The sequence below is a fragment of the Amblyomma mixtum genome, chromosome 7 (genome assembly GCF_055824585.1).
Source record: "Amblyomma mixtum isolate Tamu chromosome 7, ASM5582458v1, whole genome shotgun sequence".
In the NCBI taxonomy this organism is placed as follows: Eukaryota; Metazoa; Arthropoda; class Arachnida; order Ixodida; family Ixodidae; genus Amblyomma; species Amblyomma mixtum.
In genome coordinates this window covers 60,152,233-60,169,117 of record NC_143018.1, presented here as the reverse complement: position 1 = coordinate 60,169,117, position 16,885 = coordinate 60,152,233, and the positions used below count along the sequence as shown (strand labels likewise).

Here is a 16,885-nt window from a genome sequence, read left to right as displayed (position 1 = left end):
GAGACAAGTCCGCTTAGTATCAACTTCCGTCACATAAGCAATGTCCTTGAAGCGCTTGAAGTTGCAGGCACGGCAGTGACCGGTGACACGCCATAGCGAAATCTATCAAAGAGAACGCAAACCACTCGGGCCGTGCATCGCTCTATGCATCCAAAGGTCCAAACCAGCACTTACCCCAAGCACAAATGTGCCGCGAAAAAACAGTGGCTACAATTTCGACGTCGTGATTTTTTAGCCGTTCAAATAGTATGGCTAAGGCAAGTCACGCGAGAATGCGCGAGAAGCTTCTTTTTTTTTTCGATCAGTTTAATTTTTAGCATGATGTTTAGTAATATTAATGTTCAAAATAATTTCAAACAATAAAACCTCAAAATCTAATGCTTGAATTTGTTTTAAAACAAAGGCTTCACTTATTTTTTTTTTTTTGCGTTAAACCACCATTAAACGTAGTTGCTAGGACTTGTGGCGACATCTAGGTTGCATGTTTGTGGTGCAACGCCTCTAATTTCCTTAAAGGGAATTAACTAAGCGCGTCTTCGGTTTAGTAAGTTTAATTCTTATGCAGTAAAACGTTACGCCTTATTGCTGTGCCGTTAGTTCATCTTCAAATGACAGAGTTACGGGCAATTCTGTTTGTGCGTGTCCATGTGGTAATCAGTGCGCCTCGTGCGCCGCCGCCGCCGCGGGGGGCGACCGTTGGCGTCGCTCAAAATGGCGGAGCCATCGGTCGACGGTTCAGTAGTTGTCGTACTGAACAACGGCGATGCTCCCGTCCCGGTGGCCACGCCGACGGCCAACCCCGTCGAGAACGGGAAGGAAGATGACGAGGAATCGCTCAACCTGGATAAGAACTCCCTGCTCGCCGTGCTCAAGTTCCTCAAGAAGAACAAGCTCCAGGAGACCGAGCAGATCCTGCGGAAGGAGGCGAAGCTCCTCAGCGACGGGCTCGTGCAGGATGACGCGCAGACCACCTCTGACGTGAGTAGCGTGCTCTCCACGTACAAGAGCGAAGGCGATCCCGACATATATGAGGATACGTACACGAGCTTCAAGCGATTCATTGAGGCGTCATTGGATTCGTATCGCCACGAACTTGCCATGGTGCTGTACCCCGCCTTCGTGCACATGTATCTCGAGCTCGTGTACAACGAGCACGAGAAGCAGGCGATCAAGTTCATGGAGCGCTTCGGGCCCGAACAGGAGGAATACTACCAGGAGGACGTCAAGCGACTCTCCTGCCTCACAAAGAAGGACCATATGAAGGGGAACGAATTCATGGACAACTTCAGGTCTGGTCAATTCACGGTGCGTATGTCGAGGGACACCTACAACTTCCTCAAGCGCTACCTGCAGGACAAAAAGAACACGGTACTGCAAAACATAGTGCAAGAGCATCTCTACCTCGACGTTTACGAGGGCATCGCGCGCGTCAAGGCTCAGTTGGATGCCACGGCGGGAGCATTCCTGGGTGAAGCGGCCAGACAGGCGAACAAGGTCAAAGTCTACTACGGCCTGCTGAAGGAGCCGGAGCTTCACATCCCGCTGGACGAAGACGACGAGGGCGGTGAGGGCGACGACAAGCCCAAGAAAAAGAAGCCCAAGAAGGACCCGCTGCTCTCCAAGAAGGCGAGGAATGATCCCAATGCGCCCCCCAACAACCGGATCCCGCTGCCCGAACTGAGGGATGCCGACAAGATGGACAAGATCAATTTCATGAAAGAGTCCGTCAAGAGGGTCAGGCTGGGGCCCGACTGCCTGCCATCTATCTGCTTCTACACCTTCCTCAACTCGTACCTGGGCGTGACGGTGGCGGACATATCCGAAGACAGCACACTTCTGGCCGCGGGCTTCGGCGACTCGTCCATCCGCGTGTGGACTCTGACGCCAAACAAGCTGAAGGCGATGAGGTCGGCGCAGGAGCTCGAGACCATCGACAAGGACGCCGAGGACGTGCTTTACCGCATGATGGACGATCGCAGCGGAGTTGAGATGCGTGTGCTGTTGGGCCACAGCGGTCCTGTGACGGCGGTCAGCTTCAGCCCGGACCACACGTACCTGCTGTCGTCCTCGGAGGACGCCACCATCCGGCTATGGAGCCTGTTGACCTGGACTAATGTGGTGTGCTACAAGGGTCACTGCTTTCCCATCTGGGACGTCAAGTTTAGCCCGCACGGTTTCTACTTCGCGTCCTGCGGCCACGACCGCACGGCCCGCCTGTGGTCCACGGACTCCTACCAGCCGCTCCGAGTTTTCACAGGTCTGTTGTGTGTGGCCTTGTGGTGGTGTAGTATGGTGTTAAGTCATCGCTTGGGGCGGTGATGTCGGCTTTTGTGCTTGTGTTGTGAGGCAAGTTGACCCGGCTATTGAAGTTAATGTCCGGCAGTGTATTCCTGGCACATCAGGTGATTGGACGTGCAAGAGGTGCCTTTTCCTTGTCTATTGAGGTGGACCAGTTGCTTATGCTTTCTGCATCAGGGCTCAAGGTTCCCTTTTTGGTACCTCGCTACAGTGGCATTCTTATTTCACTGGTGACAATGTTCAGACAGTTTTTGCCGTTGTACTGAAAGTTTTGGTGTACCTTGAAACAAGCTAGAGGGGTGTGGAAGCGGGGGATTGAAACACGTCCTGAGCTCTCCATTGCCATATTTTGCTTAGGCAGTGGCATAGCTCCTGGATCTAAGTGCTATTTTTCCTGACTTAAACACGTAATTGCTTACAGCACTCTGTTACCAACTGTGAAGTTGCGCTTTAAATCAATTTTCTGTTGTGATGCACTATGATTATTAGTTTGTTCTATAATGCCAAGGAAAGACAAACTAAAAGGTGTACTTATACTACCGCAAGAAATATAATTGTTTCTGTGATCTTAGAAATACAAAATAATTAACCACAAGCAGGACACACGCAAGATGATCTGCATGGAAAGCACTAAAGATGGCTTTCCTGTGTTTTGTCTTTCTGCCTTGTGTCCTCATCCCACTTACGTGCTGTTCAGCCGCAAAATCTGCCAGCATTTTGTTTTGTAGCTCTAGGCGATCTTTATCACCCTGCTTGCATTTCATTTTTTTTTGCTGCTTGTGCCGTTGTTGCGTTTCTTGGTCACATTTCATTATGTGCTCCCCGTAAACTTGATGGACTCTCCAGATTCTGATTGACGTCACCTCCCCATGTCGCCCGGCCTTGCGCTTTGTGTTTGCCTTAACTGCATGCCAGAATTAGAAATGCTGGCCACTGCTCTGGCCCGTCTGGACAACTGACCATAGATGGAGAAGGTTGTAATAGGCCGTAACCCAATGCTTAATTTCACTTTCGTACCATCCATGCTGTGCGCAGCTTCTTGCAATGTGTGGGACTTGATTGCTGGCTCTCAGTAGGCCCGTTGGTAGCCAGCTTATGCTGTACATAGCTTGCACTGACGTCGGTGAAAGAAGTCGTGGCATATGCTTCCGCCGTGTTTAAGAACCACCAGCGCCCACAGTATGCGTTCTGCACTGTTTCAGTATGGCAGTGTGCACGATATTTGGACGGTCCAAGTGCAGCAGTAGCCGCGATACCTGTGCGAGCGAACGAAGGCACGCTGAACACAGCGACATAGCTTGCATACGATATGCAAACATGCCACCTTTGGCCACGAGAACCGCTACCTTAGAGTATGCGGTGCGCACTTTATAACAGGTAAATTCATCATTTCGGCTGTTGAGTATGTGATGTGACCACCCAAGCACCTCGAAGAGACAAATACCGACTGGGCCCCGATCTCCTCGGGTACGGTGCCAAGCATGAAGATTTTGCACGACATCAGCGCACAGTACCGAGACACTACACAGCGAAAAGCAGCGAGATGATGCCCAGAAAAAGCATGCCGAGGCCAACGTGGCAGGGGCACCATTTGAGCCGTGTGTAAGGTGCCTCGAAACGGCTATGCACGGCCTCGGTGCATTGTTCTGTATCGAGGTACCGTAGCCATGCACCGATCGCTACACGCCACCGCAGCTGATGGCAAAAATCAGTGTGTCTGTAAACTTTGTCTTAGCACCTAAAAGGGAACTAACGTTTACTGGATGTGCTACATTAACGCCTGGAGACAAGTTCACCCTGCTCAAAGGGCTTTAAAGTTTTTCGCTACCTCTAATGTAAAGCTTCATCTTCCTCGAGCTGCGTTGATACAAGCTATCGCATATGTGTACTAACGAAAGAAATGTGCAGTTATATTAGTTCGCGCTCATTCATTCGAGGGTTGCAAAGTAGCTGGTAATTTCCGCAACAGGCTGACACCCACCAAACTCTTCTCTGCTTCATGTTGTGATGGGCCGATGTTCTCACGATGCTGAACCTTTTCCTCACACCGAAAGTGCACAGGTACGGTCAGATGCAATTCGTAGTCCTCGAGAAAGGACTCCAGATCCAGGAGAGAAGACATTTTTATGCAAAAAGCACGAAGGAGACGGCTGCAGCTCGAAACACCTCTGTTTATCCGCATCTCTGAGCTCGCGCGGCAGCCAAGCGGTTCATAAACATATGCGCCATAGCTGCGGTCTCCCTGACACGACGTCACGTGCAAGCTATGTATACCTGTGCCCATCATCAGGGCACTTTCGACACCCCTGTTGTGACCCCTTTTGCCCCTTCCCTCCGTCATCAATTCACAGGTCTTAAGTAGCAGGCTAGAGCAGTATGCCTCAGGCCAGCCTGTCCCCCTTTTCTTTCAGGATTCGTTCTCTACTGGGTTTGATCTCATGTTTTTTGAAAACTGCAAGGGATCATCGTCTGGCATGTTTGCTTCCAACACTCTTTGGTACCGCTGTTGCTTGGCCAGTTTGAACTGTCATTCCACCGAACACAAGTTAGACTTTCCAACTGCTCCTGAACCAAATGTAGTTTCTGCATTCACTCAGTGCTTCTTGCAGAGCTCGGTTCCCATACTTCTCATAATCATGCTATATGCAGCCCATTACGTTTATGTTATTGAACTGGAATATCTGCATGACCTTTGTACATTGCATGTCGAGCAGCTGAACACAATGCAGGGACAGGAGGATCCAGTGGCGGCATGTTTAGCGTCTGTGCTTGCTTGCATTTTTTTCATGGCTGTTTGCATGTTAAGAGAAGGGAAGCGGGCAGAGTGGGTGAGGGAACAAATGCGAGTTAATGACAACCTAGTCGAAATCAAGAAGAAGAAATGGGCTTGGGCAGGGCATGTAACGCGAAGGCAAGATAACGGCTGGTCCTTAATGGTAATGGAGTGCATTCCAAGAGAAGGCAAGCGTAGCGCGGGTCGGCAGAAAGTTAGGTGGGCATGGATATGGTGGCTGCAGCTGGCAAAGGACAGGGTTAATTGGAGAGACACGGGAGAGGCCTTTGCCCTGTAGTGGGTGTAGTCAGCCTGATGATGATGATGATGCATTCGTTTAGTGAAAGTTGTAAATATCTGTCGTGGGCGCCGTGGTGGCAAACCATGGATAGCTTCGGCAGTGCTGGTCAGAGCAAGTTTCGATAAGCGGATTATAGAAATGCACACCTCACAGTGCTCCTGGCAGTAGATATCACTGATTTAGCTAGTGCTGCTGGATTATCAACCACCATCCTAAAAGGTCATCTCTTGAACTGGGATTGCAGATATTGCTTGAAGTAGGAATTGGTGCTGCTGTGTGACTCTTGTGAAATGCCACTGACAATTCCCTCCCCCCATGTATGGGTATAATTGACGCAGAAGCTATAGCAGAATCTCTTGGGCACATAGGTCCTTTATTTGGAATAACCCTGGCAAAGCAAACTGCTGTTATTTTTTCAGCCTATCATTATAATGTCTGACCTTGCTTGAAAGTGTCACACCAACTACATTGTTGACAGCACAAACTGTACTGTGGGCTATCTACATCAGTACTTTTTTAATGCACGTACTGCAAGCTAGCAATGTACAGGGCATTCATCATCAGCCTAACTGCTTCCACTGCAGGGCAGATGGGTTTCCCATATCCCTCCAATTAACCCTGTCCTGTGTCAGCCGTGGCCACCTTCACAAACTTCATAATCCCATCTGCCTGCCAGACTTTCTGCTATCCCGTGCTACGCCTAACTTCTCTTGGTATCCCATCCGTTACCCTTAAAGACCATTATCTTGCCTTCACATTACATGCCCTGCCTAAGCCCATATCTTCTTGATTTCCACTAGGATGACATTAGCCTGTATTTGTGCCCTCACCCACTCTGCTATCTCTTATCATTAACATCATTATCATTATCAATATCATTATCTCTTATCCTATCTCTTAACATTACACATATCAGTTTCCTTCCCGTAGCTCGCTATGTTGGCCTCAATTTAAGTTGAACCCCTTTTGAAAATATTCTAACACTACCGAATATTTTCCGAATTGTTCTAACAGTACGAACAGTACCGAAATATGCATGGCTGAAATTAGAGCAGGCTACTTTTCTGCAGTGTTTCTAAAAATTAATGAGGCTGTCTCAGATGATGGTGTTGCCTCCACTGGTGGGGTGCGAGGAGCCGGCCTGTGGTTCGAGACTGGGCTGTAAGTCAGCTCGTGACTGATTTAACAGTTCAACCTTCTTAGTTATTTTGTTGTAGATGCGATAAGACAGGTGTCTCTTAATGACCTTGCCATTTCTTCCAACCGCTCTCTTGCTTAAGCCGTCAGCATAGTTCTCCTTGTACTTTGCCTGCATGACATTTGTTGTGGCATTCTGAGTAATGCACTGCTGTTCAGATCTAGTGAATGATTGGGCAAATTACACACCATAGAGAATGGCCGAACTGTTTACAAGGCCATTATTTGTTGGTGCTACTGAAGCCTGTTGAATATGAGCTTGAACAGTGACTCTTGCGGCCCAGATGGCAGGCTTCTCAGTACATGTCTTGTTTGGCAGGCTGGTGGCTACAAAACTTTGCTGGTATTTGAATGTGCCAATGGCTTGCAACACAACAGACAAGCAGTAGCACATCATCATCAACATCAGCCTAATGATGGGATGATGGGATGACTACACCCACTGCAGGGCAAAGGCCTCTCCCATGCCTCTCCAATTAACCCTGTCCTTCGCCAGTTGCGGCCACCGTATTCCCACAAACTTCTTAATCTCATCCACCCACCTAACTTTCTGCCGCCCCCTGTTACGCTTGCCTTCTCTAGCAATTCACTCCATTACCCTCAAGGACCAGCGGTTATCTTGCCTACGCCTTACGTGCCTTGCCCAAGCCGATTTCTTCCTCTTGATTTCGACTAGGATGTCGTTAACCTTGTTTGTTCCCTCACTCACTCTGCCTGCTCCCAGTAGCACAATAGTATTATTGTTCTTCATGGCTATTGTAGACTGCGGTTTGGTTTGCCGCAGCTAGCACTACTGCTCTGAACACTTCCGTTTCTTGACAGATTTGTACCAATCTTATGGTGTCCATGAAAGTAATTGCTTCTTGCTGCCTGTTGCTTTCAGCAAAAATAACGCACGAAACGAGACTGAAGGAAGTGCAGCTGCCCACTTGTATATGCAATGGAGGGCATGGTTGTGTAGCGATCAGCTCACCTACTGGCGTCTTCATATGCCGCCGGCTCCAGCACGTCTTGGTTTTCGTTTGCCCTAACGTTTGCTAAATTCTGTTCAAACAAAATGATAGCTCTGTTTTGTTGAACAGTTTGCAAATTTGGGCTTTAGGGAGCTTAGATGTCTCTAAAAAAAGCACTGTCATAACATTTTTATGAACCAACAGATTTCTGTAGTAGCTGGGGTAAGGTACTCAGGGCAGGTCCTCCTACTATTCATTTTGACAATTTCAAAATCCGTTGCATTTTGGTTATGAATGTTTAGAGCTTCAGCCTACATTCGTATCCCTTGAGATCACACACACAAACAGATTACTGTGCTTTGTACTTTCACGGCAAGGTGTTAGTGTATGGGTGTAAGAGTGAAGCCCCGTTTCCAATCTGTGTCGTTTAGTGATTGTTTAGGGGCATGCATTAGTCCACTCCACTAGCTTACATTTCGACACTGGGCACTCCGTTGTCTAGCCATCTCAACGTTCTTCCAAAACTGTAGGTTTGAACTCCTGAGAGAAGTTACTGCAGCTTCTTTTTTTTTTAAATCAAAGGGCCGGGCATATGGATGAAAAAGGCTACAAGAAACAATTTTACCTTGACTTGTACCATTCCTTTTACGTTGCGTGTATTATTCATAGTTATAATTTGTAAGGAGTTTAAGATAACAAAGCTGCAAGAAATAACATAGCGTCTTTCAGGACTTGGACATACTTTTTGCAACTTGAGATCTTTTAACATCAAATATTTAGCGTACACCTACTGTTGACCTCTTGTGCTGGTTGATGTTAAGTGCAAGAATTACATCATACCTATTAAAAGACTCCTAAATTTATACAGCCATCGTTTAAAAGTACATTCTTGTAGCATAGCTGACGTTCATACATGGGTGAACTAACAAAATGTGCTTCTACAACATTTTTTGGAATGCTATTTTGTGTATACATAAAACAAATAGTGGCAGATGGTAAACAAGTGCCTGGCCACTGGTAGTTGTATAATATTTTGTCCTCATACTTATGTCGTCCCGTGCATTGTCCAGTTACTGCGGTGTAGCTGTTGCTGGCCTGAATTTTAATGAAAATAATCCTTCCATTTCATTCTATTTGGTCCTCTGTCGTTGGTCTCTCTTTCCGTTGACGTAGGGCATCAAAGAAGACGTCACGCCATTCGTAACAAAAATGCACCCCTGATGCCACTTACTTGAATGAAGTCGTCTGAAGCCGTGTCGCACTGGCAGACCGACACCCACGTATGACAGAGCGTGAGGTCACTTTTGACATGCCGAAGAAGATTTATCACCGCTATTCCAGTGTCTACGCCGCAGCCAGACTTGCCGTGTCAGTGTTTCGCCATTTGCTTTCCCCCCTGCTCTTGCTTTAGTCGCATTGACATCACGGCCGTATGAAATGGATCGTGAAGGGTCATGTGATGATGTGAAGGGTCATCTCATGCATGATGAACAAATGCTTATGCATAATTTTTTTATCAAAGACCTGCCTAGAAGCACATAGACGCCCCCATTTCATTTCAGCTGTGCATTTTTTTCTTTCACATACAACATTAGAAGAGTGCATGGTGGTTTCCTTCCCCTGCCCCAACTTAAGCCACATTCTGCCTTTTTGACTGCTGTTCTCACTGTGTGGCATGGATGAGAAAATCTCTCCTTTCACTTCTGCAGGACATGTTTCAGACGTCGACTGCGTCCAGTTCCACCACAACAGCAACTACGTTGCAACAGGTTCCAGCGACCGCACTGTGCGATTGTGGGACGTGCTGACGGGAGGCTGTGTGCGCTACATGACCGGACACAAGGGACGCATCTACTGTCTCCAGTTCAGCAACGATGGTCGGTTCCTGGCTTCTGCAGGTGCCGACTGCAAGATCCTCATCTGGGACATTGCCCATGGGCACCTGCTTGCCGAGCTCTCCGGCCACACAGACACAATCTACTGCCTCTGCTTCAGTCGGGACACTACAATTCTCGCCTCTGGAGGCATTGACAACTGCATCAAGCTGTGGGACTTTGCGCGGCTCATCGATGAAATAGATCTCGAGGATCTGAACATTTCTCACGCACCGACAGTGAGGACAAACTGTGAAGGGCTACTTTTGGGCTCTTATCCGACCAAGGCAACATCAGTCTTGGCACTGCACTTCACTAGACGAAATCTTCTCCTTGCATCAGGGATGTACCACTCTAGCTCTTGAAATTGGGATGGTGTATTTTTAAGAATGTGTTACGTTATCACCATGGTGTGTTCGGTACAGTTGCACATGCTTGCTGGAACACATTTCCAATCATCTTTTATACATATGTACATAGGGTCTCATATTTCATACCTGCCAAATAAAGGGTCATGGCTGCCTGTATATTTGTGCCAAGCGCAGAAATGTTGTTTTACTCTTCTTTTTGTGTACAGTAGTGAAATGTGCTGTTTATAACAGTGCATTATGCTACATTAGTCTCCACAGTGATCCATGATGTGTTAGCAGGAGTGGTCCGTTTTTCTATGTGAAGCGTACGTAAGAGATATAAAACACTTTATATATACGGCTGCTAAGGATGAGCCATTGAGCCCACATTTGTGGCATGTTGCACTGAGAAAGTTCCTGTAAATCCTCACAACCTATGTGTAATTTTCAGCACATTCTACCCACTTACGGGCTTTCGGCAAGACTAGTGCTTAGTGGCTGAGATGGCGCAGAGTCGGTCGTGTAGCTCATTTAACCTATTTTCTCATCATAAGAAATATACAGTGACGCGTCACTACCCTGGATTAGCTGACACGGCGACAATGTTGAATAGCAAGAGAGAGAGAAAGGAATTTTAATGAAGTGTGCAAAAAGTACAAGGACGCAAAAAAGGGAGGGAGGAGGGATGAGAGAACGCCACACATACAACACAACTGCTTTCCCACGCGACAGAAGCACGATGTATTCAGTTTATTACATAGCGTAGACCTCCACAGACTTCTCTAGCTCGATCGGCGTACCTGGGAGTACGCTGGCGTCACCTGTGGACGACCTAGAGCTCGAAACAAGTTATCAAGCATGCACCTTCACATGAATCGTTGCTTACTTTAAAAAATTTACGTTGAGTTCGGCAGGCAGTGTTAGTGGCAATGCTATCGCTGAGCGCGCGCTGCTAACTGGCTGTGGAATGGCCGCCGACAGGGAGGCAAACGCCTTTCAGTGCCTGGTTTTTTTTATGACCTATAAACCCCTTTGCAAGTGACAGAAGTGCTGGGGGATTTGCTTTACATACTGTGCAACGCCTATGGCTAGAATGCAAATTTTCACCGTGTTACTTCCAGCAAAGTCTGCAGCTAGCCTGTTTCATATTACTGTGTGAAGTGAACGGTAACAATGCGAAAACGCAATTTTCTTCTGTGAGACATAGGAGAAGAAGTATAAACGAGAACTTAGATGTGTTTCTTTCCCTCTGTTGCATAAAATTCTGTTTGTGCGTGTTACTGTTCACCGTGCATCAAGATCCAACTAGCTTACAAAAAAGTTTTAATATGTTGTGAATACAAAGTGGGAGCCTGGGCAAGTTGGTTGGGCATTATCGACGCAGCGCGAAACACGCGGACAAGACAAGTACACAGACACAGCGCTAACTTACAACTGATGGTTTACTGAGGGCGCGCCACGGCTTAAATACAGGGCAAACAGTCTCAAAAAAGAAAGAATCACACCTAAAAAAACACACGAATGGCACCTCAAAAACAAGAACCCTTTGCCTGGCATCAGGACACATGACCGGCTGAGCGTCTTTTCTGTCTGTCAGCGCTGTGTCTGTGCTCGTTTTGTCCTCGTGTTTCGCGCTGCGTCTATAATGTGAAGGTTTGCTCTTATATAATTAATTCGTGCTGCACTCTTTTCGCGTCTAAACTAGGCCCGGTTGTACTTTAAAAACTATGCATTTTTAGTTTTCACGGCGCGCAATTTTTTCGCGCTTTTAATGATGCCAACGGGCAGTGTGCCCGCAACTCGGAGCTAGCAGACGACGCTCGCGGCGCGTCCGTCACGCCGCGCATGCGCACATTAGCAACAGCGCCCCTTTCTGCTTCGCTCTGCGCATGCGCTGGCTTCATCTGAGAAAGAGTGAGATGAGAGGAGGAGAGAAGTCTTGAAAGAACACGGCTCGCGCAAAACTCGTTTGCCCTCGCTTTCGGCACGCCAGTAGCGAAGCTGCGGCGCTTGGCCGTTGGCGAGCATCGTCCGCGCGCGCTTCACCTGCTGCCAGTGATGTTTTGGTTTCGGTGACAGAGGAACGCGCGCTCGGCGCCACGCTTCTTCGGCCATGGGATTTTTACGAACGACGGCGAATGTCTTCTTCTTCCTCCTATCGTTCGTCACTTTCGTGAGTACCGCACGTGTGCGACGGCAGTTCTTTCGCCAGTGAACTGTCATGTTTTTAACTTGCTCGCTCTCGAATGTGCCGAAAGTCTTTTACGTAATGCTGTGCCGCTCGAACATCGTAAATGATGGTGCAGCTAACGCTGACATCCTTCGCATCATATCTGGCGTCGTACTTCACAAACTTTCAGTCTAAGCAAGTTCCCGCGCCATCTAATCTGCAATCCGTGGTTAGTTTAGGAAAGTCGTTTGACAGAGAATATTGGTCGGATTATGGTACATGTAGATGCGGCCATAAAGTAAAGATGCAATTAGCAGATTACCGTGAAATATCTAAGGAAAAGAGTTTTTCGTTTAGCACTTCGCTCCAGTAAAGAAGCTGCATCTAAACGCTAAGTGACGCCGACAACATGCAGGTATGCTCGCGTACCCATGCCATTTCATACAAAGGAAGACTGACATACCTGTGCCCGGCATAATCTTCGTAGTGTGGGATAATCATGATGCCGGATCAGTAGTTTCTATGCATAAGCGAACTTTATCAAACATGGTTTGGCTACTTAGCATTGGAGCTCGCACAAGACGCTCTCTTTCATGATACGTCGTTTTGGTTATAATCACTCTACGCCCTCCTCCTAATTTTATTCTTGGCTGGAATTCACGCACTATGCTTATTGTTAACCCGAAGTTTTCAGGGCTAATCGAGGATGCGCTCCAGCGTTGCTTCAGCCTCGGTAACGTCTCGAACACGAAAGTCAATGCGTGCCGCAAATTCGCGCTGTTTGCTGTTCGTAGAGTCCAACGCCAAGGAGGTCGACTCTCATTGAAATTTCTCATTTACATCACTTTAGTTTATGCCTTAGCATTAACATTATTTCTCGTCAGTGTGCCGGGAAATCTGCCGGGATTTCTAACATTCATTTCAAGAACGGAAGGAAACGTATGTCTGTTTCCGAGGGCTAGGTCAGGAAACGAACTTCACGATCATTTTCTTCCTGAAAATTGTTACCTCGAGATGGGAGTCACGTTGAGAACCATTTCATATTGCTTTGTTTAGCTTCGAAACTGTGGTAAAAAATGATTCGTATTTTTTTCTTCCTCAAAGCATCCTGCACAGCGTCTCTGAATTGAAAGACGATATTTGTGTCTGGAATAGAAGAATTCGCCCGAATAGATTTTGGGTTTTGAAACCGCGAAAAACAACATAAGAGATTGCTTTGTTTGGTTTCCTCTGAAGTATTTCTAGAATATTATGTTTGTTTTTTTCGCAGGCAGCAACCGCACTCTGACTTGTGCTGTTCCGACGTTATTTCTCATTGTCGAGCCTCCACACACGAGGGGGGACCCAAAAGAAACCGGATTTTTTGTATAAAAACGTTATTTATTAACTCTTGCACAAAATTCCTTCTGTCACCTTCAAAGTACTCTCCATGAAATGCGATGTACTTGTCAAGTCTTTTTTCCCACTGTTTGAAGCATCTCTGGAACTCTTCAACTCTGATATCGTCCAGTGCCCTTTGCGAAGCTGTTTGTACGGCCTCCACATCACCAAAACGCTTCCTTTTAGACTTTTCTTCATTCTCGGAAAGAGAAAAAGTCGCACGGGGCTAGGTCTCGTGAATAGGGAGGGTGCGGAACGACAGTCGATCCACGAGAGGCCAAATAGTGGGTCACTCGTAAGGCCGTGTGTGCGGGGGCGTTGTCGTGATGAAGGAACCAGTCACCTGATCGCCAACGTTCCTTGCGTTTCCTCCGCACATCTTCTCGCAGACGTCTTAAAGCTTCGAAATAAAAGTGCTGGTTAACAGTCTGGCCAGGGGGAACAAATTCTTGGTGCACAATTTCACGAACATCACAAAAGACAATGATCATTGCCTTCACATTCGACTTCAACTGCCTTGCTTTTTTTTTTGGTCTCGGAGAGTTGGGAGACTTCCACTGGCTTGACGCTTGCTTAGTTTCTGGGTCATACCCCTAACACCAACTCTCATCACCTGTAATTACTTTAGTCAAGAAGTTTGGATCACTTTCAATCTCTTTTTTTAAATCCCTACTCAAATTTAATCGAATGTTCTTCTGATCCTGTCTGAGAATGCGAGGAAGAAATTTAGCGGAAACACGTCTCATTTGCAACTGCTCAGTCAAAATTCGCTGACGGGAGCTCCAACTCACCCCTGTCTCTTTTGAAATCTGGTCGATCGTGAAACGACGATCTTTGTTCATTTTTTGACAGAATTTGCAACGTTTTCATCGTTTCGAGATGTTGAAGGACGCCCAGAACGAGCGTGGTCTTAGACACTCATCTCACCACATTTCAAGCGCCTACACCACTCGAAAACTTGTGTGCGGCTCATAGCATCCTCTTTAAAAGCGTGTTGCAACATTTGGTAAGCTTCCGTTGCCGATTTTTCAACCAGGAAACAAAACTTCAAACACGCTCTCTGTTCTTTTAAATTTGCCATAAAGATTTCGCAGGCGGAACAAAATAACTGCAAGCGAAACACAACACTACGCTCATATTTTTGCCTGAAAATTTATGCCGTCTGCACAGTTGTTTCGTGAAGGTCTCTACTAACCCCATCTAGCGGTAGAACTCTCTAGTACGTCTACGAATGGCAGCGCGCTCTCAGTCCGGTTTCTTTTGGGTCCCCCCTCGTATATAGCCTACTTCGCGATATTTTAACATAGTTTTATGTGGTCATCTTACTTTCCAGCCAGTCTGCGGTGGAGAGATGAAATGTATGTCTCCAGACAATCAGGCGTAACCTGTTTTTCCAACTCTTCTAACACCTTTTTCTTCTTTTTTTTTTTTACCGAGCTTCGCCGTCGAATTGACGACTTCCGTCAGCAACGACTTCCACGCATTACCGCTGAATCCTGTAGTCATCAGACCACCCTGTAATGGAACAGCGTCCAAGCTTTGTAGATGAACGCGATGCCTTCCGTTAAGTTTTATACCGCGTGGCTACTGTAAGGGACATAACGAGATTTTTATTTTGACGTAAACTGTGTCATACTCGTTACGTTGGGAGCACTTCTGCTAGAAGACGTTTATCGTTTAGTATTTACTAAACCCAATCGTAAGATAACACTTAATATTACTGCACATGCACAGTGACTATGTAGCCCCCTGTGGCAACGGACTGGCAAAGACAAACGTAATGCAATGCGCCCGTCCTATTCTGCTGAACTTCCTCCATCTTTGCGTGCACAAAAGTTATGCCATTGATTTCAGAATCTAGTTGCAACGCTCAGTTTTCTGGAAGAAAGATTTCATGGCATGGGCTATAGTCAACTGGCTTGCACCTTACAAACATACAGGATGACAAAGCACTAGACAAGTGAAGAGCGCATGTGTTCTGCGTTACTGGTCCCGAAGTTTCTGCCGCGTCGAAGGCTCCTTCCTTGTGTTTGGTATTCCACCGTGGCGTATACGCGCCCGTTAGCGTCGTAATCAGAAGCAATAACTTTTTTACTAGCTGCTACTAAGTGGTTTTGTTGTAGCCTGGATATACTTAATGTTGAACTTTTTTTACAAAGCAGCGATTTACCTTAAGAAGATCGCCAAGTCGCGGATCTATAACCTCTTGCACGATGTGAATAAAGGACGAAAAACAGCTGGTGATGTAACAGGACAACGCGCAACAAATTAGCAGTGACAATGCTTATTAACTGGTCAATGAAAATTGGTAGGTATTTCTAGACCGCGACGAGATCACATAGTAAGTTCTGTGGTGAAATAATTAGTTGCATGCTTGAGATCAATTGTCTATGCAAAGCAACTGCCCCTCTTCCTCACGGTACCGCAGCAGTGACGAACTCGTTCCCACGCGCATACCATTCAACCTGGTGGTCGTACTCCCGTCATCGTCATCAACCAGCCTACGTCCACAGCGGGACAAAGGCATCTCCTTTCCTTCACGCCAAAAGTAAAATAAAAAGGACATAAGAATAGGTCAATTACGCCTTCGTCACCGGTCACACTGCGGCCTTTCCCATCCACATCGGCAGAGCGAGACGCAGATGCTTGACGCCACGTGTCTTGCAGATCCGTATGAAAGAAAGCCCGCCAGGACTCGGCGTCCAGAGCTCGCATGTATGAGAACAGCCATTGTACTTCGAGCAGTCCATCGAGGGTGCGAAAGACAGTGGGGGGGAAAGTCGCAGGGCAATGGTGACGACGACTATGCGCAACAATAGGTTTATAAATACCGCCTCGACGATTGCTATTGGCCTCTTCGCGTCTCCCGCCAGGACTGCGCTCGAGACGACGGTGCGTTTCGTAATGGCTGGAGTCACACACGCAGATATATATATATATATATATATATATATATATATATATATATATATATATATATACACACACATACATAAAATCCGTGAGTGCTTGCTGCCCCTTGTGGTGGAGGTGATGGCCCTCCGCTGACCTTTCGCCTCACTCGACGCGAAAGCCGTACACTTGGAGTCGCGCTGAGAAGACTGCTGTTGTTGCCACGTGCAACTTGGGGCCATCTGACGGGGAATGGAGAAGGCGGTCGTTGTTGCAAGATCGAGTTAGATAGATAGATAGATAGATAGAACTTTTATTCACGTCAATTGCCAGACAACATAAATCAGGCCTACCAAAGCCTCAAAGGGCTTGAGTGGCAGCGCCTGGCAGACAGCTAACATTGGCAAAACAAAGGAAAATAGAGACGTTGCAATGAACTTTGCAAAAAAAGAAAATGGTCACCAAACAGAATGAAACAAATATATAACTATTACAACATCAAGAAAGATTACAGTGATTTGAAATTAATACAGTAAATAGCTGAAATAACTACGGGGCAGGAAGCAACACGGAGACATACCGCAAAGTTTTTTTCAGGGTGTATTTAGTTTTCATGCGGAGTACAGTAGGAGGCAAGCTATTGAAACAGGCAGGTACATAGTAATGACGTGTGCGCTTACCGTACCGGGTTGAGGAG

At 46.9% G+C, this 16,885-nt stretch overlaps 2 protein-coding genes across 2 annotated transcripts in view; both read left to right on the top strand.

Moving 5' to 3' along the window:
* Nucleotides 1–461: 461 nt before the first annotated feature.
* On the top strand, nt 462–9,944 carry Taf5 (TATA-box binding protein associated factor 5). The gene is made up of 2 exons (XM_089552747.1): nt 462–2,257; nt 9,232–9,944. Exons 1-2 carry the CDS (start codon nt 712–714, stop codon nt 9,759–9,761), a joined length of 2,076 nt encoding a protein of 691 aa, XP_089408873.1. The 5' UTR covers nt 462–711; the 3' UTR covers nt 9,762–9,944.
* A 1,750-nt stretch (nt 9,945–11,694) lies between these two features.
* The window catches only part of LOC149336219 (uncharacterized), a 69,863-nt gene continuing 64,672 nt past the window's right edge, over nt 11,695–16,885 (top strand). Inside the window, exon 1 of the mRNA XM_089552746.1 lies at nt 11,695–11,919. Within this exon, the coding sequence (XP_089408872.1) occupies nt 11,860–11,919 (60 nt within the window). The 5' untranslated portion in view covers nt 11,695–11,859. The remainder of the gene's footprint in view (nt 11,920–16,885) is intronic.

Excerpts from the sequence above, each read along its gene's own strand:
- Taf5 (XM_089552747.1), top strand. The coding sequence starts at position 712 with ATGGCGGAGCCATCGGTCGACGGTTCAGTAGTTGTCGTACTGAACAAC. Across the intron at positions 2,258-9,231 it reads GCCGCTCCGAGTTTTCACAG|GACATGTTTCAGACGTCGAC; the intron begins GTCTGTTGTGTG and ends TCACTTCTGCAG.